This window comes from Meles meles, chromosome 7, assembly GCF_922984935.1.
Source record: "Meles meles chromosome 7, mMelMel3.1 paternal haplotype, whole genome shotgun sequence".
NCBI classification, from domain to species: Eukaryota; Metazoa; Chordata; class Mammalia; order Carnivora; family Mustelidae; genus Meles; species Meles meles.
In genome coordinates, this window is record NC_060072.1 from 19,111,284 (window position 1) to 19,128,090 (window position 16,807).

The following is a 16,807-nucleotide window of genomic DNA, read 5'->3' on the forward strand; positions in this document are numbered from 1 at the left end:
GCTTTCTAACTAGTAAGGTCAGAATTTCTATAGGAAGGTGGGATGTTAAAAGCAAGACCTATGAAAGACTAAGCATGATGGCAGTTCTATCTGGTAAAATAACCCCAAAGTTCCCACGAGAGACCAAGAGATTTTACATCAAACCCAAACTGACCAAGTGGCCCATTCTTCTAAGATGAGAGTCTTATGCCAAAAATTTTTATAAAATTCTGTGTAAAATATATAAATGTTTATATGGGGCTTTCTGTCGGGTCGGATCCAGGAGGTCAAGTAATCAAAGACCAACTCAAAGATCCCTGCCATCTGCAAAAATACAATGTGCTCTTTTCACAGCTATAAATAATAATTATGACAATACAAAAATTTCAAATGATTAGGTGCAAGACTATAGCAGGTTGAGGGTTGGGTACGGATTTCTGTTGACTGTTGTAGACTTCGGAATATGCAATATTTATGTCATGGTGTGAGTGAGTGTGGCATGCTTGAATAGTTCCAGGAGGCATTGTAGGACTAGAAAATAAGGAAAGCCTAAGTGAATCAATAAATATATAGCATTATTACTGTCACTTTGTCAGTATCGGTTGACTTAGGCCACTGTTGGATGTTCTGGTCTGTCTTTCTGTAAATAATGATATTTATTTCCTTCTTCAAATGAATATTATGATAGAGACAGAAGTGATTTTGGCACAATGAAACAATTCTGATTTCTAAAAACTATATACATGCATGAATTGCTCTTGTGCCATTTTCTGTCTTGGAAAAGCTCCGCTGGCCCCATGCATGTTTACTTTTATATGCTGAAAGGCTCCCATCAACCTCAAACAGATGCAAATCACTTTAACTTGTCATAGTGTTATTTTGTTCATCCTAAAAGTTCAGACAAGTCTTCCAAACTTCCAAAATTTCTCTCAATTCAGCGAGGAGGAAAATTTAGAACACAGACTTTGAGTGTTCTACCCAGATGTGTCACACACACAAAGAATGAGTGGAGGAAGGCAACACCCTTTCCTACCGATCCTGTGAACTCTTCACTATGGCGTTGAAATGACACCAAAAGGTACAACCCTGGGCCTCACATCTCCTCAGAACATGGCAATATAAATCGCTTCATACACTACTTTAAATATTCCAGCATAAAAATATTCCAGCATTAAGTTGTATGTCAGATGTATGGCATTTTGGAGGCTTGAGGGAAAAAAAATAGTCAAATCTAGTTTTTAGGTAAAAATGTGCTGAAATTTTAGCACATATCAGTGAAATTGCTAGAATGTGGTGTTTTACTTTTTATAATACCACAACATTTGAACCTTTCAGCAATTCCAAAATCAACTCTCTCTGGGGAAGATAGTGTGCTTAAACTTTTTTTTTTTAATTTAAAAATGTAACACAAACAGCTAACTAAACAAGCTGCCCATAAAATCAACAGTCTAAGCAGTTTGAACCCTGAAGTGTTTTACAGCATCCTTCAAGACTATTAAAGGCAACGTAAATACCTCTTGACCACAAGGGAAAATACCCTTCAGCACTTTTTTTTTTTCCTTTTTTTTTTTCCAGGCTTTTAAACAATTTTGGTAGTGATTTCTTACATCACAGACAGAAACTTTTGAAGTAGAGTCAGGTGGTATCCTTTGAAGAGTAAGAAAGTTGCTAAATCTGGATAATCCATGAATAATTATGGGACAAATATAAATTCCCTAAATCCTAGGGATTCCTAGGGATTCCTAGGGATACACCAGTCTCTAGAAAAAAGAAGTATCTATCTGGTATCCCAGGATTCATGGAAGCCCTGAGCACTCAGTCAGTAGATTCCCTTTCTCCAGCCAGGGAAAGGCAACACCCTCCTATGGGATGTGCTTTGACACCAGTAACTATAAAAGGTCAGTGGGCAGTAAGAATATCTGGTATTTATTAAGCACATGCCCTGTGGTAAGGATTATAGTTAATTATTTCAGTTAATCTTCATCATTAGTATATAGGGTAAATATTAAAATTATCCCCATTGTAGAAATTTAAAAACTTGGGCTAAGTAAGGCTAAATGTCTTACCAAGGTCTTGCTCTAACAAATCGCCAGACCAGAATCTAAACTCAAGACGGACTCCAGCGTGTTAACAATGCACTGCACTCTCTTTTCTGCATTTTTTCATTGATACTTCTTGTACTACAACCCACCAACTGTAAGTCGCAAAATAAGAGGGGTCTCTGTGCTATTTGTCTCCATTAAGAGCACAGCAGGAAGTAGGCAGCCATGCAAGTGTTGCTATTTAAACTCTATTCTACTACCTCTATAGAAAAATTAAAACAATTTAGCCAGCTTTTCCTGGTTTGCTATGTTTGTTCAAAGCACCATGCCTCTGGGGAGGATATAGAGGTAAAGGAAACATGTTACCTGCGCTCAAGGTGCTTACTTTTCAGTGGGGAAACAAACACAGGTACAGTTTACTCTACAACACATCAATGCTTTAACAAAGAGGCAGAGTGGACTCTGATAGCACCGAAGCCTGAGCAAACTGATGTTGCTAATAAATAACTTCACAGAATGGATCAAAATCAAGGGCTCTTGAAAGAGTAGGCTCTCTCACGTGCAATTATTTCAGGTAAATGAGTAAGGGTGATCACCTGCACTCATAACAACATTATGAGGTGGGTGCTCTTATCCAACTCTTTCATTTTACAGAAGAGGAAACCAGGGAGAGAACAATGTAATGATTCTTAAGGTCCTTAATTCCTGTGTGGGGAGGTAGGATCCAAACTAAGTATGTAAGCCCAGGTCTTTGGGGAAACAGATGAGACAGGGTTAAAGGAGCAGGATATTATTAGGGGAAATACCCATGTGAAAGGGGAGGAACTGGGAAGCCTGGGCAAGCCATCAGAACACAATGTAAATTTGACCACAAGTGAAGGAGAAGGGCAAGCAGAGATAATGTTGGGTGAAGTGTCTTGGACTGCTGTACAGTCTAAGGAAACACTCAGAAAAGCCACTGGGTAGACCTTGAATCAAAAGTTTGGCAATAAAAGAAATCTTATGTTTCCCAGGAATGGGTCTACCTTATATCCCCACCACACTCAGTCTTGGCATTAGAGAAGATGCCAGCTCTGGGCCATTCACCATGGCCAGAGAAAAGGGTCTTATTGGAAAAAAATGGCCATTCCCACCATAACCAGAGAAAAGGTAGGATGAGGTAATTTCCAGAAAAAAAAAAAGAAAGAGCCTAAGCAGAATGACATTACATTCAGTCTATATAACTTTTACTTTGTTGAAGAGGCAATTATCCCACAAGGGATATCCCACAAGTCTCTTGAAATGTGCACATTTGTCATTTGGTTTTAAAAGTCACATCCCAAAGCACCAAGTAGTTCTCGTGACACTTACTCTCTTGGCTCCCAGAGATGAAAGGCTTACCCAACTCTCCTGGAATTGGAACTTGTGATTCCCTGAAGTAAAGAGATAATCAAAGTTGATACTGAAACATCTAAATTGTCCTCCACAATTTCATGTGTCTCCAGACCAAACTAGCAAAATAGCTAAAGTACATCCACTATATTATATATGTTAATTGCTCTTTTTTTCCCCCATTTTGCCCTTTTTAGGAGAAGGTCAATGCTGAGTTAGGACTTCATGCTATACAATAGACTGCTAATATTCCATGCTGGACAGTATTTTCCTAGCATTTCTTCCAGGGTGCCAGGCTTTTATTAGACTTTATGTCATACAATACTTACTTGTTTGGAGTTGTTGAGATGGAAACACAGTCTATTGAAAAGGTCACCACTTCCTCTCTGAAATTTAAAGAGACTATTATCATCCTTCTTTTAGATACTATTTCTCAGGCAAAAATCTAATAAAGATAGGTGGGGCAAAAAAATATCCACAGGGTTAGCTTTTGCTAAATGAATAGTGTGCTACTAGATTCCTATCAATAATAATATGAATGGGTCCTAGCTCACTCTTGTGGTAAGGAACGGTACCCCTCCATAACTTAGACTCTTGCCTTACCCTCTAAACAAGAATATACCACCATCTGGGGTCATGGGCAGCTTATAATACTGTTAATTATTATTATTGTTGGAAAGATATTTGGACCTTGAAGCACCCGATAATGTTTTATCTTTTGGGGAAACAATATTGTAGAATGGCTAACTGGTAAGTTCCAGAATCAGAAAAAAACTGGCTGTTTAGTTTTTCTAAGCTTCAGATTCCTTAAAGGTAAGATGAGCAAGACATAGTATCCACCTGCAAGAGAATGAGGAGAATTAAATAAGAAAAACATGTGCAATTAACATATATAATATGGTGCCCAGCCCTGAGAGATAGAACTATCTTATTAAAATAATAAGTTGTCTAATTATTAGTCCTAGGTCTATCAGTTTGTTCTTATGTGACCTCATGCAAGTCACCAAATCTTAGCATGCCTTAGGTTATAAATAAGAATGATGCCAATATCATGTTACTGGTGATTACCATATAAACTACACAGTGTCTGCAAATGTTAATCAAGGTTATTGTGTTACTGCTATTGTTATTAGCTCTCAGTGATCTTTTTAATCAAAAAGTTTGTGGATTACTTTCCTTTGTAAAGCCAGGAGCTAGGATAAGAGCCAAGAGACAATAGGAGAATGTGAATGTCATATAATACCTCAGGGTATTTTCCAGCTTCCTAAATATCTGAGTATGGTACACAATGTATTATAATGTATATCACAAATTAAGATGTTCCAAAACTTTTTCCCTGACGAGTTAGTTAACATTTCCTTCAGAATGATAAATTTTCTCAATCAACCTGAGTGAGCTAGAGTACCAACATTTTTTTAAAATAATCATACCTTCCCTGGTGTCAATAGGAAACAGTATTTACTCACTACTGTTTTCCTTTCAAAAATCTGCCTAGTTGCATACTAGAAACAGTTTCAGCTGGTTTGTTTGTCTTGGACAAGCTGTTGAAGTGAAAAGTTTTTGCTTGGCTGAATGTGGGACAGTTTCATAATCCTCAAGAAGTGCATCGAAGGTGGGTGCCAGCTCAGGCTACTTCTAACATGCCTCCACTTGCTGCCCATTGTCAAGGGTGGCCAGCGTAATTAAATTAAGACAATGAGCAAAGCAACAGATGCGACTGAGACCAAATCTCTGAGTGCTTTTGTTTTGCCTCTGTCATTGTCTGCAACAAAGAAGTCACATGTCAAAGCCTGGGAAGGGAGCCAAATGCAAACCAGACAACATCCCAGCTGGGTTTCAATGGCCTCCACCTTACGCATGTATGCATGGGAACCATGCTACTTGGAGCAGTGTCTGCTCCACTCAAGTGAGTTTCTGCCCATGGCTTTGCTGCAAGGCGGAAACAGACTCAGAAGAAATACACCAGAGGATCCCTGTGCTCAGACTGACACTTCACCTCTGCTTTGAGAGAAACGAATCTGTTGGGGAAAAGGATAAGATCCATATGGTTGACCAATCTAACATCAATTCTTTTTGCTACAGCCCTCATGAACTTGAAGAGGGACGGACATAAAGAAGATACCTGAACTTTTTTCTTCTGTAAGTCTCCAGTTTAAACATCCAGAGATGTTTAAACTAGAGACTAAACAGTTTAGTTTTGATGTTTATATGTTTAGACTGGAGATTAAAGATTAATCATCTTTTAATTTGTTACTATTTCGTTCTTGAGCATTTCTCTTAGTGTGCTCATTATCCAGATTCTTAAAATCTTCTTTCTCTAAGCTGGTATGGATATTAAAGAGAAAACAGAGCAAAATCAAATTAGCATATTTTTAGATCTGTTATTTAATTTGATTAGTAGTTTTGTAGAGAGGTGGTATCCATAATAATGACCATTTGGGGGTTTGGATGAGCCAAATACCATCTGCAGGGTCCATTGCATACTAAACAGAAAAGTTTCAAGGAGTTTGAGACAATAGTGATCAAACTCTGTAGCTCCATTTTTTTTTTCTTCCATTTTTCAGGAGAACTCCTTTAAGAATGCAGAATAACATATAAGATTAGGAATATAAATTTACCGGTAGCTTAACAGGGATGCTTTATATAGTTATGAATGCATGTTGAGTGGACTTGGTAAAATTGTATGATGTCTGGGGGGAATGTGCCAGTATTTTAAACAGATGCATTTCAAGCTATCCTATACAAATGCCAAACTTCTTCCCACAAGTTTTCAATGGCCACTGAGTTAGTTACTTTAATAAACATATTTACACAGTAACACTATCTTCTTTCTATTTAGTCGGTACAGGATATTGACCATCAACTTATAAAGTGCTAACTAGCTTTTTTGAAGAACTTGATAATAACTCCAACATTCCATTCAGAGCTGAAAAATATGTGTAAGAAATATTACCAAATCCCAATGGGTCTCAGCCAGTAGGTATTATTTTCAGGGACCATAGTTGATTCTGTCCCAGCTTCTCACACCCTGCAGGCTCGGGTCTGAACATTTTCCAAAGTCCCTTACAATGACCTATAACTTCCTAAGAATGGTTGGGTTGAGAGGTCATTACCTCAGCCAGAAGGAATAATTTGGAGATTCCAGACACCATCATGAAAACTCTTGTTTTTGGTCTTGATGAAAACATGTTCTGAGAGAAGGTGATATTGGGGATTCTTGAACTTCATTCTGTACCAATAATGATTCATTATGTCCTCCTTTAAGGGCCTCCTGGCTAGAGGTAAAACCAAGAGAAAAAGCACCTTATATTCATGCATACAGATGCTATTTCCTCCTGTATTTAATCCACATCTTCTTATTTGTATAAATACACTTTTCTATTTAAATATATTCAAGTATAAAATAACTATAGGAAAAGTATAGTGATTTGAAATACACTTTTCAATTTAAATATATTCAAGTACAAAATAATAACTATAGGAAAAGTATAATGACATTATTAGACAGCCATTATACTCATTTAATTCATTCTATAGCTATTTATTGAGCAACTGCAATATTCCAGGCTTTGTTTTAGACACAGGGATATAACAGTGAAGAGACAGATGGGTCTCTATTATATAGGGCTTCTATTCTAAGCAAAACTCAATATTCCTTGGATGGTAATAGCATTGCTTGCTGATAAATGAATGGTAGCACCAAAACAAGGAACCCAGAGTTTCTAGTCCAGGAATGGTTTCTAATGAAGATGAAATAATAATAATAATGACTAAATAATAATAATATTAATAATAATAAAAATAAATAGTACTTATGTAGAGCTTACCATGTGCCAAACCCATTATAAATCTTTGGGGGTACTAATTCTTTAATTCTTAATCCTATAAGGTAAGAACTATTATTATGCTAGTTTATAGATGAAATTGAGACACAAGAGATTGCCATTTGTACAAGTTCACGTAACTAAAACTGAATGAGTCAGAATTTGAACCTAGCTCAGTATATCTGTGATTTACAGATTCTAAGTCAATTATAAAACATCCCAATCTTTTACTTCTAAAACTCTCCCTCTCTATAGGAAGAAAGGAAAAAAATGAAAAATATCTCCTTTTAACAAAAATTAAACCCCCAAAATGCACTAAAACAAAAGAGGATGACCCCAGAGTGTGTTGTTTTTAAGAGGGTTTTTTTTCCCCCTCTTAGTAGGAAAAGATGCCACAGGCCAGAATTCTAGATTTTTCAGAGTCTCCTTCTGGTCAACAAATCTGTGATAGTGGCGGGTGAATAGAAACACACTTCTGTATGATTATAAGGCAATCTCTAGTCCCCATGACACCAAGGGCACATAAAAGTAGCTTAACTTTCACTAAACTGAAAACTAAAAGCCTATTTACATATATCTTTCTTAGAAAACAAACAAACAAACAAACAAACAAAAATGGCCCAAGCTCTCATGAGATTGACTGATGAGGTATCAACTATAAAAGGTTGAGACCCGGTGTTAGAAATGGATGGGGAGGACACATAAAACTTCATCAAGTTAATGTCACTTTTTCTCCCTTATTTTTAGGAAGTACATTTGAAGAACGCAAGTAGAGGGAGTGCAGGAAACAAGAACTACAGAATGTAGGAAGACCTTCCTGTTTTGTGAAGAATGACATGCCACCGGCAGGATCATTTGCTCTGTAGGAGTTACCTGATAAACACCAGAAGACCTACCAAAAAAAAAAGTTGGATAACATTTCAAAAGATGGGCATTCCCCTAATGAAATACGCAAGTAAACATTCCAGCATTGTCTTTAGGAGTGATTGTTAAAAGCTTTGCACCTTGCAACAATGGTCCTGAGTTGGTAGATTGCTGTTGATCCTTTATCAATAATGTTCTATAGAGAAAAATATATATATAAATATATCTTAGTCCCTGCCTCTCAAGAGCCACAAATGCATGGGCGTTGTATAGATCCAGTTGCACTAATTTGTTTCTGAGTCTTGGCTGCTGGAGCCATTCATTCAGCAGTCTTGTCTAAGTGGTTTATTCTTTTTTTTTTTTTTTTTAATTTGCACTTCTTACTACACAACACAGGCCAACACAGACATTACAGTGTCTGATAATCTTGTTTGTTTATCTCCACCCTCCACTTCATCATCTTTATATTTGCCAAATTTGGCCTCCTCAAGAGCAGCAACAAGCAGTCAAGTAGCACACCCAAAAGATTTTAACCCAAAAAATTCCATCTGTGGCATCTGTACCAAATATAAGTTGGATGCTTTTATTTTAGACACAAAGCTTTATTTTTCCACATCTTGCTAAAAAAAAAAAAAATGCAAGTAGTTGCAATTTTGAGGCCAATCATTTTTAGGCATATGTTTTAAGCATAGAAAGTCTCAAACTCTCAACAGTTCCTTCAAATGATGAGTTAGTGTGTAACGTGATTAGTAACTTTTCTCTTTTTATTTTTTCCATATAGAGCACTATGTAAATTTAGCATATCAAGAATACAGGATATATCACAAACAGTATGTAAAACTCTGTTTTTTAGTACAATGGTGCTATTTTGTAGTTTGTTATACGAAAGAGACTGGCCAAAACGGTAAAAGGTGAAAGCAAAAAAAAGAAGCCTGGAGCCAAAGATGACACAAAGGGAAAGGGTCCTAAAAATCCATCCATTTGGGAAAGAAGGCAAAATTCCCCCAACAATGCCTTCCAAGAAAAAACTTAAGACGCAAAGTCTGCTAATGCAAATTTGATTGGGGAGTCCAGAGAGGAGTGGAAAAAGCAGAAGGCTAGGAATTTAATAGTCCTGGCTTTTATTTCTCACTGAAGGAACAAACATCTACTGACTCTGTCACAGACTCACCGCTGTGTGACTTTGGGCAAGTCACTTCACCTCTCTGTGCCTCAGTTTCCTCATCTACAAAATGGGGGCAAAACGACATCTACCTACCTCACAGGGGTGGTATGAAGATTACAAAGATAAAGCTCCAGATTTTATCCTGCGTTGCTAGAAGGGCACAAGGTCAGAGCCTTTCAGTTGCTGGGTTGCAAGGAATTATAGAAACAACCCATTCATGGCATAGCTAGGAAACTGATCAGCCAAATGTTCCTGACATGCTAATTCTTGTCAATGTAGCTATCCTGCTAACTATTCAACTATCCTAGTTAAAAGCTGCCAGCTCCATCTCTTTTAAAACCCTTTCAAAATAAGTAAGAAATAACTGATTTACAATTTGCTCTGAATTCTGCACTTGGATTTGTGAATACAAAGTGCAAAGAGAAAAAGGAAAAGAAGAAAAAGAAAAAGAAAAGAAAAAGTTTCTACCAGTGAAAGAGCGACTATGCCATCTGTTAGCACTCGCTGACTCTTCCAGGCAGTTACTAGTAACCTAGTAATACTTCTTGTAACATTATAAATGATATCTTATTCATTTTGAAAAATATAGTTCTCTTTCTCTTTCCCAGATTCTCTTTGGGCAATCTAAAAAAAAAAAAAAAATGGCCCAAGATTTCAAATATTGAAATAATATCTAATTCTAAAAAATCACAAAATCACTTTCTTTAATAAATTTTGCTCTCACCCTTAGTTATATTTACATATACTTTTTTTTAATTTTGTTAAAATATATTTGACTAGAGTTGCTAGCTGAAAGGCAAAATTTTCCTTTAGAACTAGAAAATTTCCCTTATGTCTGCTTACCAGAGTGATCCCTGGCCCTCTGCAGATGCATCTTATCCATTTAACTGAAAATTGATATCAGGAAAATCCAACAGTGAGGACAGGCCCATGGTGACCTAGAAAATGTTTCCCATCTACATACTAAGATTTTCTTATTAGAACAATGAATCATCCATCATTCATGTCTTTTTATCTGCCTTCAAACATTTTGGTGAAAAGCAACCAGGCCTGATTACTTCATGCAAATTGTATTTCCTTATTCTTGGAAATTGTGCATGGAAAACAAAAATAACATCTGTAGTTTTCATCCCACTGGTTCACCTCAAGGTTCAGAAACCAGAAAAAGTCTAAGACTTCCTGGATCTTCAAACATATGCAAAAAGAAGCCCTATGGGGTGGGTCCCCCTGCTCAGCCAGTAAGTGCTTAAACCCTCAGATCCTCAGCATTACTTGAATTGAGCACCTCTGGCATGCTGAGCAATGTTGTAATCACTATACACAAATGTAAAAGAAACTGGAAGTCATTTTTGCCCTTTATCTGTTTTCAGACCAATGTGTTCTGTGGATTTAGATGCAGGACCTCCCTTTCCAAAATGACAGGCATTCTGGTTTTTATTTCTTGTTCTTCGTGTATACCTTTTAAAATTACTGTCTCCCAGCAACACTTTACATGTGATCCTCTGCAGACCTATGGGTTTCCAGACACAGCTGGATATAGTAATTCTAAGAATGTCTATGACTTATTTGATTCATTTAATAGTTCTATTCACAGCCAAAATTACCCTAGTGAGGAAAGCTTAAATATGCAAAGCTATATTATTTTTAATTTTTTCTGACACATAATCCTCTCCAACTGTATCATAAATCAATGAATTAAAAATTAACTAATTATACTAACTCACTATCTAATTTTTAAATGCACTAAAACTAGAAGACAGATCAATGTAAAACTTCAAAAGTCAGTTGATCTACACACTACAGCAGAATGACCCGCGACCTATAGAAAGGAGCACCTAAAATTTCATATCTCAAAACTTTTATAACCTTTGCTTTGGATTTTTCAAATGAGGCAATTTCAAAAGCTTTATGGACAAGCTGTAAATATCGGTAAGAATGAGCTTTCAGCTTACAGGCTTAGTTCTAATTTAACTGACAAAACTGAATGCCTAGATCAAATTTTGGTTCCCAGTTCCCCAAATAACATCACAGTATCTTTTGAACACTTTAAGGTGAGGAGGCTCCACTGAAAAAGTAAATGCATCCTTCCATCAGAATCCATTCTTCTAGAAATAAAAACTTGCAACACCCCCACACACAACCACCACATGCACAAGCACGTGTACACACACAGTCAATTTAAGAGACCAATGGAATACTGAGAAGAAATCACTTCCCTGAAAAAACTTACTAGGAAAAAAAAAAAAAAAAAAAAAAAAAAGCCTGGCCTCCCTTGGGAATCCATCCCCTTCTTGGAATGTCAATGTTTGTGTAGATGAAACCGTCTCATGCACTGTGGCTCCAGGGTTTCTGTTACTAGTTTATGCACTTGGGAGACTTCTTCAATGAAAGATGTAGCACATCTTGCTTTCCCATTTATTGTTTGGCCAGCTATGCCACTGTGGTGCTATTGTTTCTTTAAGAAAGTACTTGACTAAAAAAAAAAAAGAAAAAAAAAAGAAAATAAAAGAAAAAAAGAAAGCATAGACATATTTTTTTAAAGTATGAAACAACAATTCTATAGATAGATGGCTTAATAAAATAGCATGAGGTCTAGTTTCCACCACCTTTCAACTTTTTATCACTCACAAGTAGAGTACTGTTCACCAAATTGTGAGTTTGGGGGTGTAGGGACAGAAGATGGAATTTTTGTAAAGTAAGAAGGCTCTGTTATTCTGCTGGCTCTCAAACTCAGCAAAATTAGCAATATGTTATCCAATCTGAACACCTCAATCAAGAGCATGGAGTATACATAGGGGGAAAAAAAGGACCTTTTAGGCAAACGGCAGAACAAAACATGATAAAGTTACTTATTGATTTTTGTGCTCTCCGTTCTAAAACAGATATTCAGCAATGGAGAAAATAAAAACAAAGAGAAACAATGCATAGATTAAATCTGCTAAAAATAGCTTCTGCCACATCCCCCTTAAGTCATTCTTTGGCATTTACTGGTTTATAGAAGATACTCTCCCTTCAACTAAACATCTCAGAGCAGTAGCTCTCATAAAAAGCAATCACTGATCTCATTGGGAAGTGTTGGAAAGCATTTCCTTATGAGATGGGGGTTATCTACTGATAAGGAAAGAGAAGAATTTATGAGAAATCGTTGAAAGAGATGGCTAACAATCTGTGAAGATTTTTTGTTTTTGTTTTTGTTTTGGGTTTTTTTTCTGTTTTTTACTTTATGCAGTCTTTATGACTATCTTAATGTTCAAAAATGACTTGGTTCTTTCTTCTTTTTTTATATTGGAATGACGGATGATAAGTTAAACCCACATAGACTCTTTAAAACTATAGGCTAGATAGAAGTGTATGTTTGACTTGTTGAAGCTATAATCAGACTATTTAAAATGTTTTTCCTATTTTTAATCTTTAAAGAGTGTACTAATTTATTAGAGACAGATCCTGTTTGGCTCTCTTCATAAAAAAGAGCATTCTCACTCAAATCACCTGGGCTTTCCCACCAATGTTTTCAAAAGATAAATATGATTTATCCATCATTATGGTATCATTTATTTTAAAAAATTTTAATAGAAGAATTGTAGTTCTTTATGCCCCTCCCTTGCAATGATCATGAAGTTCAGAACATGAGGGAGCTAAAAACAAGAGAAAAAATTTGTTGATTCTTTGTTTTTGGTTTGTTTCAATGCTAGCATTTAATCCTATAGTACATATTTGCTTACTGCTATTTTAATATTCTAAAAGACTTTCTTATTAGATGTTAGAAACTGATACATAGATATTTGTGTGATTTCTATTTAAAAAAAAGGGAGATGAGAGGACTATCTGAAACTTTATGGTACAGGATAAAGATACCAATTGAAATAACCAAGTCCTATCTAGAACAACACTTTTTTGGGGAAACCTCTCATATATAAGGCAGAGGCCCAGGGAGTTTTTGAAACTGTCTCTATTCCTCCAAGTGCTTATTCATTTAGTATTTGCTTCAAAATTTTATAGAGGGGTGACCAAACTTAAACCCTGGAATTAAAGGGACCTCTTTAAAATATATATATTTCACATGTCCCCTCCTAATTTACGATGACACATTGATCTTAAACATGGTCGCTCTTTCTCCCCATTCTTCAGCTGTCATTGGTAGGGTCTGAAGAAAAAAAAAGTGTTAACTTTAAAAGAGGAACACAAAAGTCCAAATGTTATTGCCCAATTGAAATGTGAGTTTAGATGGAGATAGTTTCTCCTACTTAATCCCTATTGAATCACCTGACACCTTCAGAAGGACCTTTTGCAAGCCTTAGAATCTGCCTTTTATTTAATTGCCCAGGCCTACTGCATCCTAAAGGTAAATATTATTCATTTTCTTTTGGCCAAAATGCACTGATGTAAAAATAGGAAAAATAAAAACAAAACTCAAAAATCCCTTCCAAGTCACCCACTGGCCCCATTTACCTACCCAGAGCAAAGTCACTTCTGTTAATCCCTTAATCTGATTTTGTTTGGATATTTATCTTGTACCTGCTGCTAAACACACTGCAGGAGGGACTCTGAAACCTTCAACTGCCTACTAACATCTCTTATCTGTGTCTGTGTATCATTAAAATGTCTATTCAAAAAATTAAAAACTTTCAAACACCATGCAGCTTGTATTCAGTTTACATAAAGACCCCAAATACCATGTCAGATCTCCTGTTACTAAGAGTTAATGAACTATGAGAACTGGGATTACAACCTGTGTATTGCTTCATACGGTTTTATCACACTTACAGGCCAAGTGTGATAAATACACTTACGGACACTGAATCTTTCCCTGCTACTTTGAAACCAGAAAATAATGATTGGTCATTCGTTATCTGTCTTAGTTCAAAAGCCTATTTTTTATTAAATTAATTCTGTATTTGAAATCATTATTCATTTATGGCAGAGGAATATCAATCCTAATGACTTCTAAAACTGTAACTAACTGAATCATTATCTTACATTTACTGTTAAGTAAGCATATTTGGGAAAATGTATGGCTAGAGTGTCATAATAAAATGATATATCTTTCTTTAGTAATTACATTAAAATTAATCATGTTTGATTAATTAGTTCTTTTGGACAATGTTGGTGTAATGTGTCATTCCTTAAGAATTCTGTTGTTATATAGTATTTCTATTAATTGAGGTCACTGCAGCAAATAAACAAGAAAACTTACCCAGAAAAATAAAACTAATCATACACCAGAATGGAGATATAGAATTTACAGATTATATTTAAAAATAAATGTTTCCAAGAGCTTGTACAAACTATGTAAGAGATGTATGAATTGTACGATATATGTATTAACAATAAAGCAGGTGTAATTAACTGATCCCACTCACTGTAACCCAACAGTGAGTTATAATCCATGACACAAAGGGTCTGGAAATAGATTTTCTATCAAACAGGGCACATAATATACAAGTAGCATTCAATATTCACACATATTGTGAGATTCCATAAGAATGTGGTCTCTTAGCATTGAGTTTTTATTTCAATAAATCTTGCTAAATCTTTGCTGAATATCAAACTCACAACAGCATTTGTAGAAGCACAGGGTGGAAAGATGAGTAATTTCCCTCTTGTTTGAAAGTATCTCATTCTATTTTCCTTTTCTTAAAACTTCCATGAAGTAACTTTTCAAGTTACCTGAATGTAAAAAAGGCTCAGGAGTCTTGTACTTGATTTTAAGGAATTACTAGCAATTCCAGTTCATTATTTTCCCACATGCATCTCACCATGACTCCCGTGACTCCCTCAGAGTTGCCGCAGCTCTCCTTAACCCTATCCTCTAGACTTCTTTGTCCTATTTGTGCTCAACATCTTGCTGCTTATGGCCATGAGCTTCTAACTGCATTGCTTCTCTCCCTAGACAATACTTTTCTCCCTTTAGCCGCACTAGGCTACACTGGGTACAGCCTTTCACTTAAGGTTTTGGGAATGATGAAGTGGGAGGCAATTAAGCACGTGGCAAAAATTGGCTGCTAATGTCAAACATCACTATTAACTAAAATTCATTAAGGAATTTTGGCTGCTCATGTGCCTCTGGTCATTTTAGTAAGCCTCCTTCCTCCCCTCAGCAAACTGTCCCTGGAATTACTTCCTATCCAACTCTCCATCCTCTCCCTTAGAAAGAACTTGCAGGGGGTGATGGGGGTTAGGTGACCTGGGTGGCTCAGGCAGATAAGCATCTGACTCTAGGTTTCAGCTCAGGGCATGATCTCAGGGTTTTGAGATCAAGCACTTGGTGGGGCTCTTCACTGGACGTGGAGCCTGCTTAAGATTCTCTCTCTCCCTGTCCCTCTATCCCTCCCCCTTCCTAAAAATAAGGACATGCGAGGAAATCTATTTTGTTCTCCTGCAGAGCAATCTTGACCAACCCAGATTCACCCATGATGGGAGTGGGAGCAGGACCTCTCATTTTTTATTACTGAATGTGCCCCAAAGATTATTTTTCCTAAAGAGAAAAGCAATTCTGTCTCTAAGAGGAATTCTGTCTTCCTTCTTTCCATCTAAGTCAAATTGCAGCCTCTCCCTGTAAGATCTTATGAGTGGTAATTACGACCACCCCAACAATAATGGTTAATACTGCTGATTAATAATATTGAATTTGGGGTGACTGGATGGCTCAGTTGGTTATACATGTGACTCTTGGTTTCGATTCAGGTCATGATCTCAGGTTGTGAGATTGAGCCCATGTCAGTCTTCATGCTGAACATGGAGCCTGCTTAAGATCCTTTCTCCTTCTCCCTCTGCCCCTTCCCATGGAAAACAAAACAAAACAAATAAAAATAATATATTTGCTGAGTACTTACTAGGGGTTAGTCACTATGCCAGGTGGTTTACCTCTATTATCTCATTAGTCTTTATAAAAATTATCTGAGTCAGGCATTATTATGAACCCTATTTTACAGGTGAGGAAATGGAGATTCAAAGACATTATGTAATTTGCTAAAGGTCACAGATAGGCAGGATGGGCTTGAATCTGGGTCTAATGATATCAAACCTGTGTTTTTACTACATTGCCCTTCATGCCCCACTCCAGACACAAGGACAGTTCCAGATAGAGACAGATACATTCCTATTAAAATGTGTTTTTACATGGTACAGGCAGAAATACAGGTAATTGCACCTTTGAGTGATAAACTATTTATGAATATTACATTATCAAGATAAATAAGCATTTTTGCTCATTAACCCATGTATCTAACTGGGCTTTCAACCTTACCTGCTGCCATTTCTCGGCTCCTTCACACTGCAATGTCAGTTCTTGGTATTCCTTCACATGGTGTATGTAATATCAGATGTTAAAACAATCTCAGGATTTCTCAGTGAGGAGGTATGACTTTTATCTTTATACAGTCCAGAAATAAACCATTTCTACATAAGTAAAACTAGAAGTTGATGATGAAGAAGCTTGCCAAGAGTTTTCTCTTGATGGTTTGTCAAAGCCAGTGTGGTCTGAAGGAACATGGTTGAATCAGGGCTTCCACAGACAAAAATGTAAATTTGGGGAGTCAGTTTCATGAGACCCATGTTCTTAT

The 16,807-nt window shown here is 36.5% G+C and overlaps 1 protein-coding gene across 2 annotated transcripts in view; it reads left to right on the forward strand.

Moving 5' to 3' along the window:
* IGF1 (insulin like growth factor 1) overlaps positions 1-14,595 on the forward strand; it is a 78,956-nt gene extending 64,361 nt beyond the window's left edge. For both annotated transcript variants that reach the window (XM_046013467.1, XM_046013468.1), the window contains one exon: positions 7,964-14,595. In XM_046013467.1, the coding sequence (XP_045869423.1) occupies positions 7,964-7,989 (26 nt within the window). In that variant the 3' untranslated portion in view covers positions 7,990-14,595. The remainder of the gene's footprint in view (positions 1-7,963) is intronic.
* The last annotated feature ends 2,212 nt before the right edge of the window (positions 14,596-16,807 follow it).